The following is a 23295-nucleotide window of genomic DNA, read 5'->3' as shown; positions in this document are numbered from 1 at the left end:
CCCCCCCCCCCCCCCTCACCACCTGCAACCTCCTGCCCCCCCTCTTCCAACCCCCCACCACCACCACCACCCCACAATGCTTTTGAGGAACTTTCTTGCGGATCGCCTACTGCTACGCGCCCGGTCTCCGACGGAAGTCTAGCACCTATTCCCTCGCCGCGCCGAGAGAGAGAACTCACAAACCGTTCGCGAAACCGTAATTTATTGAACCGCGTCCCGCAACAAACTCTCCCTCTCCCCCCCGTGGCTGCTGTGCGTGCTCTTTTTCCCTCCTCCGACGCCATGCCTTCCCCGCAGACCTGCGGCGTCCTGCTCCTCCTGATCTGCCTGGACGCCTGGAGCCTCCAGCAGCCGCAGCCCCTCCCCGGCCCCGCGCTACCCCCCCGGCCCCAGCCGGCCCGGACCAGACGCCCATCCGCCTCCTCCTCCGCCGCCTCCTCCTCCTCCTCCTCCTCCTCCTCCTCATCCTCCTCGTCCACCAGAGCGGCGGCGTCCACGGCGTCCGTGTCCGAGGCGGCGGCGCGGCCGGGCAACCTGTCGGCCAGCGCCGAGAGCAAGGTCGAGCGGCTGGGCCTGGCGTTCAAGAGGAACCTGCGGGAGCTGCGCGAGAAGAGCGCCCGGCTGGACGCCGTGTTCCTGGTGGACGAGTCGTCGAGCGTGGGCGCCGGCAACTTCCGCAGCGAGCTGCGCTTCGTGCGCAAGACGCTGGCCGACTTCCCCGTGGCGCCCGAGCACACGCGCGTGGCCATCGTCACCTTCTCGTCCAAGAGCCACGTGGTGACGCGCGTGGACCACATCTCGGCGCCGGCGCCCCACATGCACAAGTGCTCGCTGTTCAACCGCGAAATCCCGGGCATCAGCTACCGCGGCGGCGGCACCTACACCAAGGGGGCCTTCCAGCGGGCGGCGGTGAGTCTCTGGAGCTCTGCGCCGGTCATCGTGGTGGGGGGGGGGGTCCTGGGGGCTTGGGGCGCAGTCAGGCTGTGAAGTGTGCGTGTGTGTGTGCGCTTGTGTGTACGTGTGTGCGTTTGGAGGCCGTCATAGTGGGGGCCGGCATGAGTCCGTCTACAATCGGCAGGTCTTGTGTTGCTGTGCTTGTGCGCCCATCACGTGGGACGTTGGGTCTGTTTGTATTCTCATTTGGACTTGTGCGTGTGCGATTGTGTGTTGACTCTTTCAGTAAGTTAGTGTTTTACTATTTGATCTTTTGACTGATGCTTTTATCCAAAGGGATGTAGAGGGAATACAAGTACATGTCATTTTAGGAGCAGGTGGAGTATAGACAAGGTCCCCACAGGACATTGGTGATCGATCCTTTGGGAGTGGAAGACCCTGATCCTAACACGATACTGCCATGAATAGATGCTAGCCTGTATAAATGGTAATGTGTGTATTTATAGGTATGTGTGTGTGTATGTTTGTGTGCCGGTGGGTATAAGTGTGGGTGTGTTAGGTCTGCAATGTGCTTTTGCGGTTTGTGTCTTTTGTAATTGTATATATGTGTGTGTGTGGGTGTGGGTGTGGGTGTGTGTGTGTGTGTGTGTGCGTTTGTGTGTGTGAAGGTTAATGATGGACTGTGACTGCTGCACTCTCCTCTAGATTACACAGCAGCAGATAGAGAGAGGCCACGTGCATGCTCATTGTTGGAGAGGCGTTCTAGTTAAATAGTTAAAAAGGTACAAAAGAATGTAAAGTAATAGTCAACACAAGATGCAATCACAAACACACACAGACACACACGCACGCACACACACACACACACGCATAAATTGAGATAATCAGTTGTTTTAGTTACCGCTTGTGTGTTGACTCGACTCTTGGCCACGGCGTCGGTATGCGGTGATGAGTAACAGCACCGCGTTGGTTGACAACAGCTCATAACCTCCGCGCTGTTTACCCCGCCATGTGTTTTGGCCGCCGTGAGCCTAGCCACACACATGTGCACGTCATGGCCCGCTGTGCGGACCAGTGGGATGACTTGTTTGCAGTGAATAGAGCCGTATCCCAGGCCACTAATACAGCGAGCGGCTGTCAGCGGGCCGGGTGCACCTTGGCCGCCGCCCGTGACACATTTCTCATTGCCGAGTATCCAAACCACAGCTTCCCTCCGTCAAACTCCTGACTGGAGGTATTTGCGGCCGCCTTGCGATTTTCAAGGCTTTTTTTTTTTTGCTGTGCTCAATACGCACTCTCGCGCGTAGACAGGAGGATCATGTGTGCGCATTGGTTGGCCGCCTTTCATTTGCGTGTTGCAACGCCCAGAGTGCATAGCAGAGGATGAAAACGGTGAATGTATAGGAGCAGGCATCCCGTGCGCAGTGCTTTCCATAGTAGCGTATTGTCCAAAGGGTGAAACCTGGATACTTAGTCACTATGGGGATCTGCAGTTCCAACCTCAGCCGACTCATGCTCTCATGTATTAAAGCTGTTGTAGGTATGGTTTGAGAGTTGTACAGAGAGAGTAGAAGAGAGCAAGAAACTAAACAATCCACTAAGCGCCCCCTCTTTCTCTGCTCACCCGAATCCGATCGGGGAAGAGATGCTCTGATTGTTGAGGAATAAGCCGAGAGCTGTCTCAAAGGTGTCTCATACAGAGGCAGGCACGGTAGACGAGGACAGAGATCCTTACATCACATAACATTGTTAAAATTGTGAACAAGAGTATGAATTACCTCAGGTTACCTTAGGTTCTCTTCTGATCGCCGGCTCTAGTTGCCACTATGATCAGATCTACATCTAACTGGGTGTTTGCTGATACTTATGTTTTGGGAGTTGTCTATGTCGCTCTTATAGTTTAGTATTTTTTGGCTTTTCTAGCGTCTATCCCTTCTGTTCTTGAAACCATTGATACTTGGAATAAGGGAAGAGAGGCAGGTTACAAGGGGTCACGGGAGGTCAAACTGGTAGTTAATGTATGGTTTGTATGTGTTTACACAAGCCACACACACACCTAAATGTATGCAGGCACACACACACTCACTCACTCACGAATGGCACGCACGCACACACACACACACACACACACACACACACACACACACACACACACACACACACACACACACACACACACACACACACACACACACACACACACACACACACACACACACACACACACACACACACACACACCTGGCCAGCTATGCAAGCAGGGCAGTTAGTTGGGTGCCCTGTGTAAACACGGACACCTTTAGTACCTATACACTTTGCCTGAGTCAGAGTCTGTGTGTAGCTCCCTACCTGTGGGGTGTGTGCAGCTAATTCATTAGCAGTGTGGTATGTGTTCCAGAATGCCTAAAGCAAGGGAAAACACAGGTCGGGCCAAAGAATATACAGAACAGATTAGACTTGGACCGAGTGATGAATTTTAAAAGATGTGGTTAGGCTCGGAGACTGTAACCTGACGTGGCTGACCGAAGCAGCTAGGAAACCAGATAGTTATATTGGACCAAGGAACTTTAAATAACTTCAGAGTCCCGAGTGAAGAAAACCGACAACAACAACGCAGTATGTTTCCATAATGGGCTTGCTCACTGTTTATTTTACCGCCGTAGCCTAGCTTATCTCGCTACGTAGCTGTTCAGGCAATAAGCTAAACTCCTCTGAGGTGCATCGCTACTAGCTAAAAGTGCAGCACGATGGTAATAGCCTTGGACTGTAGCCGGCAGCTTAGCACTGAAAGCTTTGCCCTTTGGCAAGGTTTACGGCTTGGCCCTTCCACCAAAGTGCTGATAAGAATGCATTTGGCTACGTCCCAGTCATCTTAAGACTACAATAACACTTACTTTCTTTGTTGTTTAGGAGAGAGGGGCTGGGCTTGGATTGGGAGGGAGTTCACGAGAAGTTTTGTTTGGTGATTTATAAACGGGAACGATAACTGGCTTCTAAGTCTTAAATGTTATTTCTTTCGTCATGTTATTTGACACTGTTAATCACTCTGTTTATGTGTTTGTATTTGTGCATGTGTCTTTGTTTATTAAATGTATGTGTGTGTGAGTGCGTGCGCGTATGCGTGTGTGTGTGTAAGCATTGCGATGCTGCACTGATGAGACCGCGGCGTGTGTAACCACAACGCTATGTGCAGAGCGGGGGTTCTCGGTGCGGCCCCAGACAGGGAGCGTGGAAGACGGATGAGCCCGGGAGAAACGGCGCTAGGCACGGGAGCAGGAATCTACCATCTCCCCAACACCTGATAAATGCGCTCGGCTCGCCAGATCAAGGAGAAGGCTAAGAAGACACAGACAGCTTCATGTGGTGCTGTGTGTGTGTGTGTAGGGGTGTGTGTGTGTGTGTCATTGATCACTCCAGCCCTATCGTGATCTCGTTCTTCGTCTGGCGGTTAGGCAGAGGGGGAAATGGAACAGCCAAACAAACACAGTGTTTCTATGGCATCTCTCTCCATTTTCCAAACACAAAGAAACGTTCCTCTAAGGCTTATGTGTCTTATGTGTCTACCGACAATAGCCTCTACTAACCTCCACACGTGTGTGTGTGAGTGTATGTGTGAGTTTGCGACTGTTTGTGTACGTTTGTAATAATCCATTCTAGAGAGGACCATGCACGGCACGTGTGACTGCTAGCTTTATGTTCATTAGAAAGTCAGATGGCATAACAGAGTTAGAACAAGAAAGCATGGGTGTCTATAAAGTGGAGAGACAGATAGAGAGAGTGTGTAATAGATGATTGCCATGTGTAATTACTGTCAACCTTTTGCTCCTGTGTCTGGTCTCTCTGGGCTTCATTAAGCCACAAATTTTCCACCAGCCAGAGACTGGGCCGCTGTCCAACCGTCTGCATCTGTCTGTGTGGCAGTCTGACAGTCTCTCTGTCGGTCTCTCTGTCTGTCTCTCTCTGTCTAGCTGTCTGTGTAGCAATCTGACAGTCTGTCTGTCTGTCTGTCTGTCTGTCTGTCTGTCTGTCTGTCTGTCTGTCTGTCTGTCTGTCTGTCTGTCTGCCTGCCTGCCTGCCAGCCTGCCTGCCTGCCTGCCTGCCTGCCTGCCTGCCTGCCTGCCTGCCTGCCTGCCTGCCTGCCTGCCTGTCTGTCTGTCTGTCTGTCTGGTTGGCAGTCTCTCTCTATCTGTCTCTCTGTCTCTCTGTAGCAATCTGAGAGTCTCTCTGTCTGTTTGTCTGTCTGGCAATCTGACAGTCCGTCTCTATGGCAGTCTGACAGTCTCTTTGTCTGTCTGTCTATATGGCAGTCTGAACGTTTGTCTGGCAGTCTTTATGGCAGTCTGACAGTCTCTCTATCTGTCTGTTTGCATGTCTGTTAGGCAGTCAGTCTACATATATATGTATATATATATATATATATATATACTGCTTTGCTATATTACCAAATGTGATGTAAATCTACTCTAGTTCCAGTCTCTAAGTTTTCACTTGCAGACACTCCTAGTGTCGGTTGGCTGACAGTCTGCCACAATGTCTGCGTGAGTGTGATGCCTGTGTTTATGTCTCTTGACACTGAATGTCTCCCTGCCTCCACTCTCTACCTGCCTCAGTTGCATTTATATGTGGATCTCCTCTCGTCTCGGCCCACAGCGGTAGCTCGAATACTTTTTACAGTGGAGTTGTGTGTGTGCGTGTTTGTGTGTGTCTGTGTGTGTGTGTGTGTGTGTCCGTGTCAGCAGGGGGCAGGGGGGGGATTGATTAAAGACACGGCGGGGGCTCTCTATCTCTTAGCGGTGGGGATCTAGAGACAGGTTGAGCGGCTGTCTTCCCTCAGCCAGTGTGGGCCGAGATAACCTCCAGAGATGGTCGCCATCACTCACCTGTCCCGCGGACACTAGGAGCTACGTGGGAGGCGGCGCATGAATGACTTTTAAAAAGCGAGAGCGCACAGACACACACACACACACACACACACACATAAGCAGGCACACACACACAAACTCACGTGCTTGTAATCACACACACACACATAAGCACGCAGATATGCACTTGCATACACATAAACACATAGACGCAAACACAATTATATAACAAGGCAAAACTAAATCATCACACACACACACTCACACTCCGTCCTCCCAACAACGTCTGTGTCCCCCCGAACGCAGTTGTTGTTACTATGGCCGACATTTTCGTTGACTCTTAACATGATGTGAGTACACTTGAAGACTGTGAAACGTCATTGAGGAACCGTGTCATACTTGGTTTAGAAAACCCTGACCCTATTCCTTGTAGAACAAGTAAGGAGTGTGGGACAGAGTGGAATGTCACGGGACCCCCTTGGATTCTGTTTGGATGGGTTGAAACGTGACCAAACATGGCGGGAAGCCGTGTGTCAGAGGGGTTTTATATGATGGAAATATGCTGTGATTTTATAATATACGGTTCAAAATGTACAACCTGCCCGTGCAGGCAAGTGAACAGCTCTGTGTTCCTTCAGAATCAGCTGTGGAGTAAATATTGCTTATGAACTTGTGAACATGATCCTTGTTTTAATGTTGGCTAAGTTGCAGAGCTGAATTAGAGTTAGGTCACGTTTATTACGATGCACGGCTTCTTATTATTAACTTTCCCTGATTATCCATGGGGAGGGAAAGCAGGAGAGGGAAAGCCCCCTGAGCTGTGTGTTTGTGTGTGTGAATGTAATAATAATAATAATACATTTAATTTAGAGGCGCCTTTCAAAACACCCAAGGTCACCTTACAGAGCATATAGTCATCATACATTTTTTAAAAAACAAGACATTGTGGAAAATAAATAAATAAATAAATAAATAAATAAACATAAGCAATAATAAATAAATAAAACAAAAACAAGACAAAACAAAACAAGTGTGAGTAGTGAGAGGGACATCACCTTTAAATGGAGAATACAGGGCAGGAAGAAAAGAAAGGAAAATGTGGGAAAGGACTATAAAGCTACGTCAGAGAGAGCGAGAGAGAGGGAGAGAGAAAGACCAGGGATATTTCTACCTGTCAGTTAGTAGGGTGCTACCAGCGGGAATCTGGGACAAAAGAGACATTTGAGTAATTTGCTGGCATACTACACAGGGGATTTTCTATTTCAGGAGTTAGTTTGTGTGTCGGTGGGTGTCGGTGTGTGTGTGTGTATGTGTGGTGTAATCTGGATGAGCAAGTCACTCATTTTTCCCTTTCCATGCGCTGTGAGATGTTTCCATAATTCTTAATTAGGACCATGGCCTCTTTTGTATTCTCATACATGCATTCCTCTGTCACAAATGTGTGTGTACACACACACACACACACACACACACACACACACATACATACACACACACACACACACACACACACACACACACACACACACACACACACACACACACACACACACACACACACACACACACACACACACACACACACACACACACACGGACATGCACACACACACACCCACATGTGAGCAGGAAAACATTACCTTTCAGTGAGATCTGGTTTGTTCAAATGTCAAGAGAACAATATGAGGCACCAATACATATGGTCCCCTTCTCACATTGAATCACAAGCAGATAACACAATGTTTGAAGCACTCCCTCCTTTATATCAAAATGACGCAAACATAAACAACACACATACCTATCGCCCATATGCAGAGACCGTCACAAACACCTAATAATAGATTGTATCAAAATATATAAATTGCTTTATTTCATATATACACTTAATATTCAATTTATTGTAAGAAGAAGAATATCCTCAGCAAACACTATATGAGAAATGTCAATGCACTCACTCAGACTGATGACCCCCAACCCATCATCATCATCATCATGATCATCACCATCATGATCATCATCATCATGATCATCATCATCATCATCATGATCATCACCATCATGATCATCACCATCATGATCATCATCATCATGATGATCATCATCCTCACCATCATTATCAGCCTTCACTCGTCCCCAGTCCTTGTCCAGAGACCATATCCGTTAGATAGTGTCATCTCGTCAGCATGGGCCCCAGCAACGGGGGGGGGGGGGGGCATACAGGACAAGACAAAGCAAGGTAGCCGACTTTGACGTGGCCCTCAAGGCACCAGCCTTGATAAATACAACCCTTGCCCACACACACACACACACACACACACACACACACACACACACACACACACACACACACACACACACACACACACACACACACACACACATGCCTCCGCACACTCCTCCAGATAAGAGAGGGTCCTCTGTTTCCTGTCTGCCAACTGCCACTTCCTTTCATCTCCTCTCTTAGACCCTACTGACCACCACACCTCCCCCCCATCTCATCGCACCCCAACACAGCCCTAAACCCTCCACCCCACCCTGGCACCCCGGTCTGTCTGACTGCCTAAATGGCTCCAGGAGTCGTTCCAGGTCGTGGCAAGGCTTTCCAACAGGGAACCCTCTTTCATTTCCAAGAGGTGCTCCAATAGGGAGGAGAGAGTGAGCCAGGGAAAAAGTTGGCAGTTTTTTTATGGCAAAAAAAAAAAGAGGTAAACACTATTCATTATTGCCAGAGAAATCAAAAAAACCTGGCCCTTCATCTCATTGAAGGCCGCCAATTGCAATCGAGCGAGGACACACTCGATGTGTGATGGATAATCCATACACGCAATGCAATTCGTGTTGACGTGTAAGTGTGGATTTGTATTGATTCTGGTGTTCTGGTGATACAGTTGAACATTTTGATTCCATTGGACCAGCTTCCCTCTAGGTGTAATTTGATGTCACTCAGTGTGTCTCTGGGGACCAGCTGACTGCAGAAACACACACACACGCAAACACATAGGCATGCAACACAGCTTTTAGTAGTTTACACAGCTTTCAATTCAAAGGAAGTCCCAAGGCACGGCTGAAAACAGCACGGTGATTGACAGCACAGACTCAACATGACTGAGTGACCGAGTTTATGTCTGCGTGTGGTTCTGTGTGTGTGTGAGCATGTGAGCATGTGTGTGTTAGTATTTCTGAGTTTGTGTTTGGGTAATCTGTGTGCTTGTGTAATGTGTGTGTGTGTGTGTGTGTTTGTGTGTGTGTGTGGATTCAAGTGTGTGTGTTTGTGAATGACTTTCTAAGAGTGTGTGAGAGCATGCATTTGTATTTCGTAACATTTGTATTTGTGTAATGTGTGTGTTCGTGTGTGTGTGTGTGTGTGTGTTTGGATGCAGTGTGTGTGTGTGTGTGTGTTTGCGTGTGAATGAGTGTGTGAATGTGTGAGTGCGTGTTTGGATTTCGTAACATGTGTATTTGTGTAACGAGTGTGTGTGTGTTTGTGTGTGTGCGTGTGTGTGTCAAGTGTTTTACAGGAAGTTGAGCATTAGCCTCAGGCTCAGACCTTGCGCCCCCCCAACGGCCCCCCGTACGTCATGAATCTGACAGACACACTCTCTGCTGTCTCCACACACACTCTCAAACAGAATACTGCATTGCCTCACACACACCATACTACGTGATTCTCTTTCGAAACAAAAAGTGGTATACCGTCGCAACACTGCGTTATGCATCACACATAGAATGTAGCATTAAAGTGCAGATTTCTTCTACTAGACATTCTCTCTCTCTCTGTCTCTCTCTCTCTGTCTCTCTCTCGCTCTCTCTCTCTCTCTCTCTCTCTCTCTCTCTCTCTCTCTCTCTCTCTCTCTCTCTCTCTCTCTCTCTCTCTCTCTCTCTCCTCTTAAAGGGATACCAAACATTTTCCAGAAGCGGGGGCCTATTTTCCAACCTCCGAAGGCCAGGCAGCACCCTGAGGCTTTCAAATTCACCATTATCTCACATAGACACATGACACACACACTCAGCAGACACGTGTACACGCAGACACACACACACACGCAGACACACACACACACACACACATGCCCAAGGTATCTGTAATGCAGAGGCAAGTAGACGAGAAGCAAACCAGGTCCGTTGCTGCTCAAGAAACAAAGAACAAATGGAAAGGGAAAAAGAGGAGTGACAAAGAGATGGAGTGTTTGAGTGTATTCCAGAGAGAGAGAGAGGGAGGGAGAGAGAGGGAGGGCGAGAGAGAGGGAGAGAGAGGGAGAGAATCGGAAAAGAAAAGTGAAAATCACATAGCTGGGCGAAGAAAGAGCCAAGAGGCGTTAAGGCTTGAATCCTTTGTTACCATATCAGTTCATATGAGGGACAACTAACTAACTCAAAGTGTCAATCATGTACATAAACATCATTGCTTTTTCAAAGGGGGCAAAGCCCAGACTTTACCTGGAATGCAGTGACTTGTGTTCAGAGCATGTCTTTCTCATCAATGCAATGTATTTATTTTGACTTCTAAGCAGATATTGGTTTGGTTTGGCTAATTTTATAGTTTCCTGACGATAGACATTCTGAAGATTTAACCTGTCAATCGACGAACAGTTCGTTATTTTATGAGACGCACGTTCTAGGTTTCCTGTGAAATAAGGCCTGCGGCGCTACGAACGAAAGACATTGGGAAGCGTTGAGAGATGCCAAGACTGGGGTCACAGAGGTCACAAGGCTCGGGGGTCATCGGGGGGCACCAGCCACGGCAGCCGTTTCCTTGACGACCTAACAATTTACCTTTTATTTAGCTTTAAAAAATTTGTATTTTTAGAAAGTATATTCAGGTCAACAGAGGGGAACGAAACCAAATCTGTTGTTTGAGTCGTCAAAGAATAACATTTTCTGCCAAAAAAATCGGATATATCTTTATCTCTTTCCTCCCTCGCTGGACACGGACCATTCGGACCCAGGATAAAGAGTTGCTTGTATAGCACAACATGGGCAGTGCATTTGATCTCAATTCCGTCTCCCGCATAGCATTCCACCATGTAACCTGTGCTAGTCAAGTAGCGCTAGCATAGTGTTTTCCCCCAATGTAACCGATGGGCTAACCTAGCACGTAGCGCAGCGTCGTCTGGCCCATCCCCGCGTCTTCTCCTCTCTCAGGTATTCCACTCGGCACCGCTTCACGCCTCGCAGCCCCACGCTTTCGCTACATCTCCTTTTTCAGCAGCAGCTGTCATCGCCAAGCCGTCATCCCATCCTCCCTTTCGTCTTCACCCCAAGTACTCCCGCTCGATCGCTCCGGAAAGGCAAAGCCAGACGAATGAAACAAAAAAAAAACAAGGGGGGGGAGAGTTTGACGCCGATTTATGTCGAACCCCCTGGCTGCGGCGTTGCCTCACCTCAGCGAACGCCTGCTAGCCAGGAAAACAAAGAGAAACATGAGAAGCTGGGTGTTTGCCGGCCTGTCGAAGTGAGCCTGAAATAGCTTTAATGGCACAATGAGGCTCTCCGACTCCCTGGCTCCTCGTTAGTCACAGCAGGGTGCCGGGACGTAGTGTAACTTAGCTTCCGGAACAGGACGTGCACTTGCTCACAGGGGGCGATCAACACACACACACACACACGCACACGCACACACACACACGAAAGCACAAACATGTGCTCAGTTGTGATTGTCCTTTTGATGATATTGAGGTGGTAGGAGGTTATATTATCAAGGATGCAACTGCACACAGACGCATGAAAGTTCGAATCATATCCCAGCAAACGGGACAGCACATGTGTGTGCGTCTTCTTGTGCACCGCATTAGAACTACACAAGCCAATGCATCTTCCATCTCGGCCCAGTGAAACGCTAGTGTTTTGAGTTCGTCTTTCGGTTTCTACTACGGGCTGGATGCTTTGGGCACCCCTCCCAAAGCATCCAGATAGTAATCCCCCCCCCCGCCACTAAGAAATTCCAATAACAAACCAATAGGTTCACCCTGGAAAAGTGAGTGAGTGAGTGTGCAAGTGAACGAGGGAGCAACACGAGCTAACGAGAGAGCAAATGCCCAACTGTCAGTCGCTGGAAACTGTGAGTGTGAATGTGAAAATAATACGCATGCATAGAACAGCACAAGTGTACGTCCAAGTGTGTGTTTGTGTGTGTGCGTGTGTGTGTGTGTACATTATTGTAGTATGTGTGCCAGTGGAAACGAGTCAGCGAGTGATGGAGAACGTCTCTCGATTTTGCGTGTGTGAGAGTAGGTGTATGTCTTATCTGTCCTTTTCCGTCCGTCTTGAGTGGAAACATCGGCATATTCTAGTCTTGTTTGGTGGAAAACACCACCAGAAACCCAAGCAACTCTCTCGGCACTCTCTCCCTGCACCACAACTTGTCAGCAGAGCCCTCAGCCACCCCGCCTACTTACAATTTCTGCCGTGTCTTAAGAGAATAACAGGCAATAGTGAGGACTACTGATTCGTGAACTGACTGTGATCCGCCATAAAATGTGACATCAGAAATCAACAATGTTCGGCGATATCGAGTTGCCGATCGTGATTTGGCGTTAGCTGTGAAATCACAAATCAATGATAACAAAACAACACAGAATAATGAGGAATGTTGGTTCACTGATCTTGATTCAACCAGCTTGACTGATCGCAAATCAACAATATTAGCCAATATCAATTGATGTGGTTTAAACCAAGAGAAGAGGCTACAGGGTGGGTGTATGCGCATTTTAACACATTCCACAGCAGTAATTGGGTGTCCATTCTGAGAAAGTAAATCTCATAACTCAAGCCAAAGAAAGGGAATTTGTGTGCTATTAATTAAGCATCTCAACTATGCGTCAAAATAACTGTATCCCATGGGACTTGGTATGTGAAGTGTCTATCACCCTTCAACAAATGTGTTTTATGGCTCTGTTAAAAACCAGCCAAAAAAACATGACACTCATGTCATCTTTACAGTGCGAACACCAATAAATCAACCACAATAGAGTACATAACGAAAGAAGCACGTGAAGCACACCACGGTTGTAGTCACTGTACTGTATTCTTCGCTGCCTCGTCACTCCCAACGCAGTCTTGCTTCAATTTAATTCGCTCGGCCCACGTGAAGGCATTCATATGTCTCTTGCAGTCTAGGTTTCATATCAGCGGAAAATTACAAGGGACATTTCAGTGGCTTGAGTGGAGTTGCTGACACCAGTGTGTGTGTGTGTGTGTGTGTGTGGGGGTGTTAGAGCACAAGATTTGAATTGCGGTATGGAAAAGGTTCAAAGGTCGTACAGGCGATGGGTGACGAGGATAACTTGCTGTCAGCAGTGTGGCAGGGATACGATTAAAGACGTTGGGAATCGAACACACACACGCCCAGTAGGTCGCCTCCTAGGGCACTGGCAGGTGCCTTGCTCTTGAGGCCTTTGTAACTGTTGAGTTTGACCACTGCCAGTGGCATATTCTGTTACTATTTAATCTCTGGGGACACTGGGGTCTGTGTGCAGTCGTTTTGGTTCACTTAGTGACTGACATCATCCTGCCTCGTGTTGCCACGGAGAGACACCGGGTAGGCGATGATGTTGAAAATGTGATGACTTGAAAATAAACTCTGAACTGCTCTGTTGATGTAGCGGAAGTATTTGACACACGGGCACCTGAACAAACCAGCCCTGTGTGTGTGTGTGTGTGTGTGTGTGTGTGTGTGTGTGTGTGTGTGTGTGTGTGTGTGTGTGTGTGTGTGTGTGTGTGTGTGTGTGTGTGTGTGTGTGTGTGTGTGTGTGTGTGAAGGTTGGACACAGTGGCTCCCTCTATCTCTGGCTGAATAACATGTTTTTATGGATTGAGGCGCGGAGGCCTTTAGACAAACTGCTCGCTATGTTGAACTATCTGGCACATGAAAAAGTGGCAAATTCCGTGGAGAGGTTTTTCCTTCCGTCTCCATCCACGCTGGGCCTCTTTTACTGTCTGTCTGTCTGTCTGTCTCCGTGCGAAGATGTTGCTAACCAAACCACAACTATGAATCAACCTCCCTGGGCCTTTTGTCTTTGTGGTGTTGTTATTTGTTGTTTTTATTCTTTCAAATTCTCCATGGCTGACTCTTTGCACCGCTGGAGCAGCGAGTGAGTCTCGCTCTCCCCCCTCCTCATAAGAGAAACCCTGCTTCCAAGTAAATTGCCCAAATATAGCGTAAGTGGGGAACAACACAGGCTCTTTGTTGTAATCAGTTCAGGTCAGTGATGTGGAGACGGCTGGCTGGAAGCCGGTCCCAGTGGACCAGGGAATCCTGACCAATCGGAGAGGAAAAAGAGGCGATGATGATGAGGATGAGGAAGAGGTGAATAAAAGCCCGCAGAGTTATAGTCCCCCCCCTGGCCGCAGGGTGCCCTCCCCAAACAAACCGCTAAACGCGGCCGTATCCAGGCAACCGCTCACTCGAGCGACGTTCCTTACTTTAATTGTGGTTGTATTCAAACACGGATTAGGGTGAGGGATTTGGGACGGATTGGTGATATTAGCGATGGGGGCCTTCCAAGGGTGTCCCTGATTTACGGTGAGAGAGAGAACCCTAATATGTCAGGGAACGAATCAGCCGGGGACGTCCTGGCCAAGACGCAGTCATCCATCAGCGCGGGTTTCAATTAAATATTCCGTTATTAAATTAATGAAGGAATGGAGGAAGAAAGGCAACGCAATTCCACTCGAGCTCAAACAGAGGTTACCCAGAGTAGAATTGGAGACACAAGCTTCCTTACATTACATGCGTTCCCCCCCCCCCCCCCCCCCCCCCCCGCAATAGCTGACCCAGAAAATAGGTGTTTCCCCCCGGAGACGTGGCGTCACTTTCCACTGGCGCGCGGAGAGGAGTACCATGGCTCCGTGGGGAGACCTGGGACGAGGTGATCCTTCAGCGTCGACCCCTTGCGTCTCCCACAACCCCCCTGATTGACTGCTGGCGAAGGGGGCGGGACAAAGGGAGGAGAGGGGAGGAGGCTGCCGGGTCCCCGGAGAGAGAGACAGAGATAGAGGGGAGGGAGGGAGGGGAGATAAGGAGACGAGTGGGGACAGCAGAAAATGGATAGTGAGGAAGAAATGTATATTTAAGCAGGCTGAATGAATGTGTTAAGTGAGTCGTATGTCCACTCCTGTGCTGTTAGGGTTAGCTAACTATGTGTTTGATGCGAGATTTCCTGGATAATCAAAATACTATGTCTGTTGACGAGGTAACTGGGTAGCGGCATCAGATTATCTGTGTTCATCTCCTGCTCCCACACCTCTCTCTTCCCTCTCTGTCCTCGCTGCGTCGATGCTGTTGCTTTGCCTCTCTCCCTCTCCCTCTCTTTTTTAATCACATTACCGCTATCCCTCGTCTCTCCCGCTTCCTTTATGCACAAACTAGCTTCAGAATGCCACACTTGGTCGGAACACGAGGGCCGGCTTTGATGTGTCCTGCATCAGCGGCCGTGCCAGGCGATGTCATTGAATGGGTTTTCCCATTTGCGGTGCGAGATAGTCTTTCACCCTTGGCAACACACTGTGGAATTAGCTGCCCCCAGCTCTTGAAACACCTTCTGTGTTTCGAGGGCTTTCTCTCGCGCTTGCTCTCTCTATCTTTGTCGGTGTATCTCTCACTCTTCTGACACACACACAAACAAGCACAAACACACACAAGCACACACACACACACACAATAACAGACACAAGACACATTCACACACATGTGCATCCAGGCTTTTCTTGCGCCTCTCTCTCCCTCATTCTATTCATCTCTCCCTATGTCTCATTCTCTCTCCCACCCTCTCTCTCTCTCTCTCCCGGTGCGTTACTTTTGGATGATGAATGGTGTTGTGTCAGATAACAGCATGCCAAACCACAGAATCTCCCACCCCCCACCCACTCCAGTATTCTCTCTCTCTCTCTCTCTCTCTCTCTCTCTCTCTCTCTCTCTCTCTCTCTCTCTCTCTCTCTCTCTCTCTCTCTCTCTCTCTCTCTCTCTCTCTCTCTCTCTCTCTCTCTCTCTCTCTCTCTCTCTCTCTCTCCCCCTCTCAAGCTGGACGTAGTCAAACTGCTGTAGCGAACTCCTCTCCATCTCTACGAGAATTGAATTGAGGGATACAGCCTTGCAATGCAACGCAATCGGTCAAAGAAATGAGTGTAAATCTGAAAGACAATAAGCGAAACAAGATAAGATAAACAGTTATAACTGATAGTAAATTACATTATATTTTAATGATGACTTTCCTTTGCTTAAACAGGTCATGACATATTTTCTAATCTTCTAATTTCTCACTTCTCACGACCATGTATGAAGGGGATAGGGCTATAAATGATTAGATTAGGTAACATGTGATAACCAGTAATAGTTCTTTACATGAGTGTTTGAATTTGCATGTGTGTGTGTATGTGTGTGTATATTTGTTTGCATGAGAGTGTGATCTTGCTTGCATGTATCTGTCTGTGCACCTGGGAGTTTATGTGCGAGTGTGTTTGCGCCTGTGGGTGTGTGAGTGTGTTTGTATGTGTCTGTGCCTATGCCTGTTTGTCTTTGTATTTGTGAGTGTGTGTGTGTGTGTGTGTGAGTGTGTGTGTGTGTCTCTGTAAAAAAAATTACAGAGTGTGTGAATTTTCTGTGTTTGCTGTGTTTGTGTGCGTTTGTGTAGTGTACGCGTGCGTGCATCTGTGTGTGTGTGTGTGTGTGTGTGCTTGTTCCGTTGGACCCTGCAGAGCTCTCCTCTGTTGTTTTTATCAATCGGGCCAAAAGCAGATAGCATGTGAAAACAAGCACGAGCACTTCCGACCCTAGTGGGGGAGAATTTCCGAACGGATGCAGTCCGTTTGGCCTCCTCTTCTTCTTATTATTTTATATCTTTTTATTTTTTTCATCCTACCGTGGAATGCTTGCAGATCGTCCCATCGGAGCGATCTCGTTTCACCAACCGCAGCTCCACAGAAGGAAAAATACACTCAGAGAGAGGGAACACATTTCAACACACAAGCACAAACTCTGCTGGAAGTCACCCCTCTCTTTGTCTGCAGTTGTCTGGTCCATATCCTCCCCCATTGAGCCAAGAAACAGCCCCCACTCCCAGCCCCTCTTCCATGTAACATAGGTGATGACTACATCGGCCCTCTCTGTGGACCCAACCCCCAGTAAAGATTCGGGTTTAATGCTACAGTATGTTGTGGTTCGAGATGCTGTTCTATTCTAGTAGTGGCAGAGATCACACAGCTGGCTAGAAACTAGTCAGTGTACATGCTATTGTACACTTGACATTTCTTGTTGTATCTTGACGAAAACTTGCCTGATGAAAATGTATTTATTTAAGGACACTTCTGGACACTGAAGTGTTCGAGGTTGAGATATCTTAGAGTTTGAGATATGTGCATGTGTGTTGTTGTAGCCAACCGGCTTCCTGTTCGGTCATGGCTGTGTAGACTTCCACTTGGGCCTCTTGGATGCGGGTTCTCATACGCCTGAACACCTGAACCACTCTAAACCATTATTTTCCGTGGAAATACCGGCAGTACCGATAAGTGCAGATTCAAAGTATTTCACTGCAAAATATATCAGTTTTTCACAGTGCATAAGATAAACACATACATTTTTAAAATGTCAGTCCTGCCTGTCCCAGGCTCCTCTGTTTGCCCCTGATGCAACCGTCTCAACAGACTGCACACCCGCACTATAACACACAGTAGCAACAGTAGGGGGGGGGGGGTGGTAGCTACTTAGCATTCATTACATCTTGCGACATTGCAAAGTTCAACATCTGGGTTGCTTTCATCTGCCCCCGAGGTGTGAACCAATCCCACGAGTCCACGAATGCCACAAAGGAGTCGCCGCTTAGACGTTGTGTTCGGCGTGCCGCCGTCAGTGGGCCGTGATGCAGTGTGCCATGGGGGCCACTGCTTCTCAGACAGGGTTAAGACGCCCGGGGGTGAGGTGATGAGTGAGGGCGGGAACAACGGGTCATGCATATGGGCTTCTCGAGGAAGCTGTTATTTGTGTTAGCGTGTGTGTCGGTTTGTCAGTGTGTCAGAGTTTGTGTGTGTGTGTGTGTGTGTGTGTGTGTGTGTGTGTGTGTGTGTGTGTGTGTGTGTGTGTGTGTGTGTGTGTGTGTGTGTGTGTGTGTGTGTGTGTGTGTGTGTGTGTGTGTGTGTGTGTGAGAGCGTCTCAAACTATAGGATTAATTTTGATTGACTATATGGTCCATTCCTATTTGGTGTATCCGTCTCTCTGTGTGAGAGACCAACACACACACACACACACACACACACACACACACATACACATACACACATACACACACACACTTACTTTCTGGCTATCCAAACGTACATTCACTCTTCTGTGCACCTGCATGCATGTGTGTGTGTGTGTGTGTGTGTGTTTTACGCCCTTTGGGATTGAGATGAGCGTGGTAGGCGTCCCCCCTCAAAACCTAGCCCCCCCTCCCTTCTGCGGTCCCTCTTTATGTTGGTGCCCTGACCCAGAGCACTGCAGAGCCCAACCTGCAGGCTGTTATTAGTGGGTGTACATGCGTATGCTCGAGGCCCCACACACACGCACACGCACACACATAAACGTAGACCTAGCCTTTTATCCATAACACCAGCACCAGTACCACTGAGGACTGAGGCAGAAACCACTGTGGTCCCACAGCACTTGAAACAGTCGCCGACCCTCAAAACACCATCACTCCACACACACACACACACACACACACACACACACACACACACACACACACACACACACACGCACACACACACACACACACGCACACAAGCACACGTACACGTACACACGTGCATGCCGTCCTGAACTAAAAGCCTACACAACATCACGTCATAAATAAACATCATTATACATCCATACACACACACACACACACACACACACACACACACACACACACACACACACACACACACACACACACACACACACACACACACACACACACACACACACACACACACACACACACACCGCTGGCCTGGAAGGCAGCCTGGCCGAGGGCACTGACAGCTGGGGGAGCCGGGGGCCCTTGTGGTGCCTCCTCCCTGGCTTGGGAACTAGAAATCTCCAGGGAGTCCACGCAGCCCTTTGAAGATTTAAAAAAAAGGGGAGCCAGCCGACCATCCTTTCCCCCCCACCCCTGCCCCCCCCGCCCCCCCCTATTCTTTGCTCCACCACACCCTGGTCCTCCTCCTCTTCCGTCCGTCCGTCCGTCCGTCTCTTCTCCTGAAGCCTCTCCTCGCCTGCAGGCCCACTCTGTAATTAGCGTGCTCCGCCCGAGAGCTGAATGAAGTGCAGCCAATTAGACAATAAAGAACAGAGCTTCCTCTCTCTCCCTCGTTCTCTCTCTTTATCGTTCTTTCTCACTCTCTTTCCTTCTCCCAGTCTCTCACTCTCTCCCCTGGTCTCTGTCTCTCTCCCAGTCTCTCTCTCCCAGTCTCTCCCAGTCTCTGTCTCTCTCCAAGTCTCTCTCTTTCTCTCCCAGTCTCCCAGTCTCTCTCTCTCTCTCTCTCTCTCTCTCTCTCTCTCTCTCTCTCTCTCTCTCTCTCTCTCTCTCTCTCTCTCTCTCTCTCTCTCTCACCGGTCTCTCGCGCTGTCAAAGGATGGTGACCTTTGCTTGTTTTCTTTACCGCCTAATTGCGTCTTGACCTTTATCTTTATGGGTTTTGAGTGCGTTCGCTCGGGTGCGTCCGTTGACGTGCACGTCTCCAACCATGCATCCCCTGGGTGTGCTCGGCTTGGGTCTTCATCTTACGAGTATTGTCCGTACGTGCTTGCATCCATTACATCCACATTGAGTTTACACTGTACATTCCTACGGTTGTGTTGCACTCATAGGACAATTGTTGTCTTTACTAACCAGACATATCGCATGGCACTTTGTATTGGATGAGTGCATATGGGCTTTCTCTGTTATACCGGATACCTTTATTTATCATACGGTATTTGAGGCTGGTATCTGATTTATTTTCTTTGCAATTATATTATTTTCCAAAAACGATAACGGTTTTCATTTGTCCTCCTCCCTTCCAAACGCGTTCAAGTCATCCATCAACACAACACCGTGAACCGTTAATTAAAGAACCCATCCGCTCGGTCTAGGTGGGGCCCCCCCGGCGCCGGGGGCCCTCAACACGCGGCCGACCCACGGGCCCCTGTGCGATCAGAACGGCCAAATAAAGACCTGTTCCTCCCCAACTCAGAGTCCTCACTCCTCCAGATAATGGCCGCGGTGCGGTGGATTGTAAAGGGCTAAAGTTAGGCTGGGAGCCACCGCAGGACGTCCAGAGCGAGAAAAAAACAAGGAGGAAAACCAGGCAGTGTTCTGTGGCGGTTTCCCCCGCGCACCGCAGGCGGGCAGCTGTATCGCATGTAGGAGGAGAGATAATTACAATGGTAGGAGATGAGAGCTCTCTCCCTCGTCCCCGGGCTCCAGCCGTCGCCGATGTGGGGTTTCGAGGAACCCGAGAGCCCTGGGCTGTCTTTAGTGGTCGCGTGTGACGTCCCTTCATTATTCAATTTAGCCATGTCAATAAAGCTCAGAGCAGCCCGCTGCTGCCAGGATGGGGGGGGGGGGGGGGTGGGTGTGTGTGTGTGTGTGTGTGTGTGTGTGTGTGTGTGTGTGTGTGTGTGTGTGTGTGTGTGTGTGTGTGTGTGTGTGTGTGTGTGTGTGCGTGTGCATGTGTGTTTTCTAGGTGTGTGTATGTCTGTGTGTGTGTCTTGTGTTTTTTTGAGCATGTGTGAGTCTGTGAGTGTGTTTCTAGGTGTGTGTGTATGTCTGTGTGTGTGTGTGTGTGTGTGTGTGTGTGAGCATGTGTTTTTGTCAGTGTGTTACTAGGTGTGTGTGTTTGTTTGAGTTGTGTCAGTGTGTGTGTTTCTTTGAGCATACATGTGTGTTTCTGAGTGGTTCGCGTGTACAGTACAGAACATGACGCATCGAGACACACTTGCTTCTTTGCACGTCAGCTGGTTTTATAAACAAATTAACCTTCGTGCAGCTGAGCTGCGTCGCATTCGCCGTCCAAAAAACACACTTAGCCATCCAGAAAAAGCAAACATTAACAATCAGTAAATCCGTTTTGGTTGAAAAGTTTTCTAATTCACCCAACAAACATTTTCCCTCAGTTCACAAATTAATGCAAAATATAAAAACTGTCAGAGTAATTCCCCAAGAAGGGTTTTGAGTGCAAACATGAGTGTTTCTCTGGAATACTGATAGCATCGCTCATATGTTATTAGGTTGCTTTTTCTTGCAAAGAATGACATCATCTTTCTGAAGTTGGGCGGTGCCTCTGAAGAGAAGCGTATGTTACGTGGTGGAGGTGGTGCCAATGTCAGATCCGCACACTAACAGTATCTTGACTTTATCTCACCGCACGTTTAGGCTTACTTTGTTAGGGTTGGCAATCGCTGCTGTTAGTTTTCATGGAGGCGCCTGTCAAAGACGTAATTTCTGATGGACCTTGAAGCTCTCGCATGGATGAATGATGGATCTGAATATAGAATCCGACTGAAGCGTGTAATCGTGGCATTTATTTTAACGCTGCACACCGCACACAGTACTCACAAGTTGAAGACTGGCAAGCCTTTAGACCGTTCCTTCAACCCCATAATGCCTCATTTGTCTACCTTTATAGTTTGGATATCAGTCGTTTTGACACTGTTCGGGCTACACCATCACACATAACCGACGCTAGGTGTGCTAACGATCTCCCCCTCCCTTCCCCATACCCCCACCCCCACCCCCACCCCCACCCTTCTACCCCACAGCAAATCCTGCGCAACTCGCGCGCCAACGCCACCAAGGTCATCTTCCTGATCACCGACGGCTACTCCAACGGCGGGGACCCCCGGCCGGTGGCGGCGGCGCTGCGGGAGCGCGGCGTGGAGATCTTCACGCTGGGCATCTGGCAGGGGAACATCCGGGAGCTCCACGACATGGCCTCGGCCCCCAAGGACCAGCACTGCTACCTGGTGCACAACTTTGCAGAGTTCGAGGCGCTAGCCCGCTACGCCCTGCACGAAGGTGAGCGCAGCCGGTTGGCCGGTTAGCTGGCTAGGTGTACGTACGGCCACACCCGCTCCCGTGTATGGATATTACTCAAGAAAAAAAAAAAGAGGGGGAAAAGATGTGTGCGGACGAAAAGGTCCGTACGCACCGACACCGATAACACATTGTGTAGTTTTATTATGCAGTTCTTGGCCATGTCTAGTTCGACAAGGTTGAGCACAGCATTGATACTGCCAGGCTTAGAGGTTGATTCCCACCGGGGGAAACCAGTGCAAAATGTATGCAGTCCAGCGTCGCCACGTGGTGGTACCTCTATCCATCCCACATGTTAAGAAGGCTGTTGGTCTTTGGTTTACAGAGAGACTTTTGTAACCGTTCAGAGCTAATCTTGCAGACATCGGCATTGTTTTTTTCAAACAAACATGGTCAAACATATCTTTATGATAACATCCAGCCCTCTTTAACAAAAGCAAAAAGTCCATCCACTCAGTCACTGAAGGTCAAATGAAATCTGAAATAATTCACCGTGAGTTTACTCATTGAGCGATAGCGGTCCAGTCGTCTGGATCGGGGGGGAAACCTATTGTGACCACCCCCACCTCTCTCCCACCCAAGACCTCCCGACGGGCGACTTCATCCAGGAGGAGCGCTCCCGCTGCGGCCTGCTGTGCGAGGGGGGCGGGGACTGCTGCGACGCCATGGCCAGCTGCATGTGCGGCACGCGCACGGGCCAGTACGACTGCGTGTGTGAGAGGGGGCACTACGGCAAGGGACAGCAGCACGAGTGCACAGGTAGGACGGGACGAAAGTGCACATACGCACGCACGCGCGCGCACACACACACACACACACACACACACACACACACACACACACACACACACACACACACACACACACACACACACACACACACACACACACACACACACACACACACACACACACACACACACACACACACGCAATCACATAGAATCACAGACTCATGAATAGATAAACACATCAATTCAGGGGACGCATCCTATGAAGGCCGCAGTCTATGAAGGTGTGGCCTCCGTAGACCGTGAAGGCCGGGCTGAAGGCCGAACGAACGTTTTTAAGCCACAGACTTACACATGCACGAGCGCACACAGACACACACACACACACACACACACACACACACACACACACACACACACACACACACACACACACACACACACACACACACACACACACACACACACACACACACACACACACACACACACAAATGACACCAGAGCAACAGCAGGTAGCATTAATAGAACCAACCCTGAAGCTTTACTGGTATTTACTGGTTTCAGAGGCCAAGGTTTATCTGGTTACAAAAGGGTGTGTTGTTAACCAGGATCGAATATAGTCATATAATTTCTATATCTCCTATCCCCTCTTCTAGGCTCATTGGCATTCATAGTCATGGGCTGAGCAGATGCGGCAGTTCTTGCTGGCGAGTCTGTTATTACAGCCAGTACATTCATTATATGTAGGAGCTTATCTTGTTTGGGAGGAGA

General features: G+C 49.0%; 1 protein-coding gene across 1 annotated transcript in view; it reads left to right on the top strand.

The window, feature by feature from the left end:
- The first annotated feature begins 282 nt into the window (after window positions 1-282).
- LOC130370446 (sushi, von Willebrand factor type A, EGF and pentraxin domain-containing protein 1-like) overlaps window positions 283-23295 on the top strand; it is a 27674-nt gene continuing 4661 nt past the window's right edge. The window contains exons 1-4 of the mRNA XM_056576200.1: window positions 283-396; window positions 463-909; window positions 21517-21772; window positions 22373-22549. Coding sequence (XP_056432175.1) covers window positions 283-396; window positions 463-909; window positions 21517-21772; window positions 22373-22549 — 994 coding nt within the window. The remainder of the gene's footprint in view (window positions 397-462; window positions 910-21516; window positions 21773-22372; window positions 22550-23295) is intronic.

The sequence above is a fragment of the Gadus chalcogrammus genome, chromosome 17, assembly GCF_026213295.1.
Source record: "Gadus chalcogrammus isolate NIFS_2021 chromosome 17, NIFS_Gcha_1.0, whole genome shotgun sequence".
NCBI classification, from domain to species: domain Eukaryota; kingdom Metazoa; phylum Chordata; class Actinopteri; order Gadiformes; family Gadidae; genus Gadus; species Gadus chalcogrammus.
Note: the sequence above shows the minus strand (reverse complement) of the source record. Positions and strands in the feature narration are given on the sequence as shown.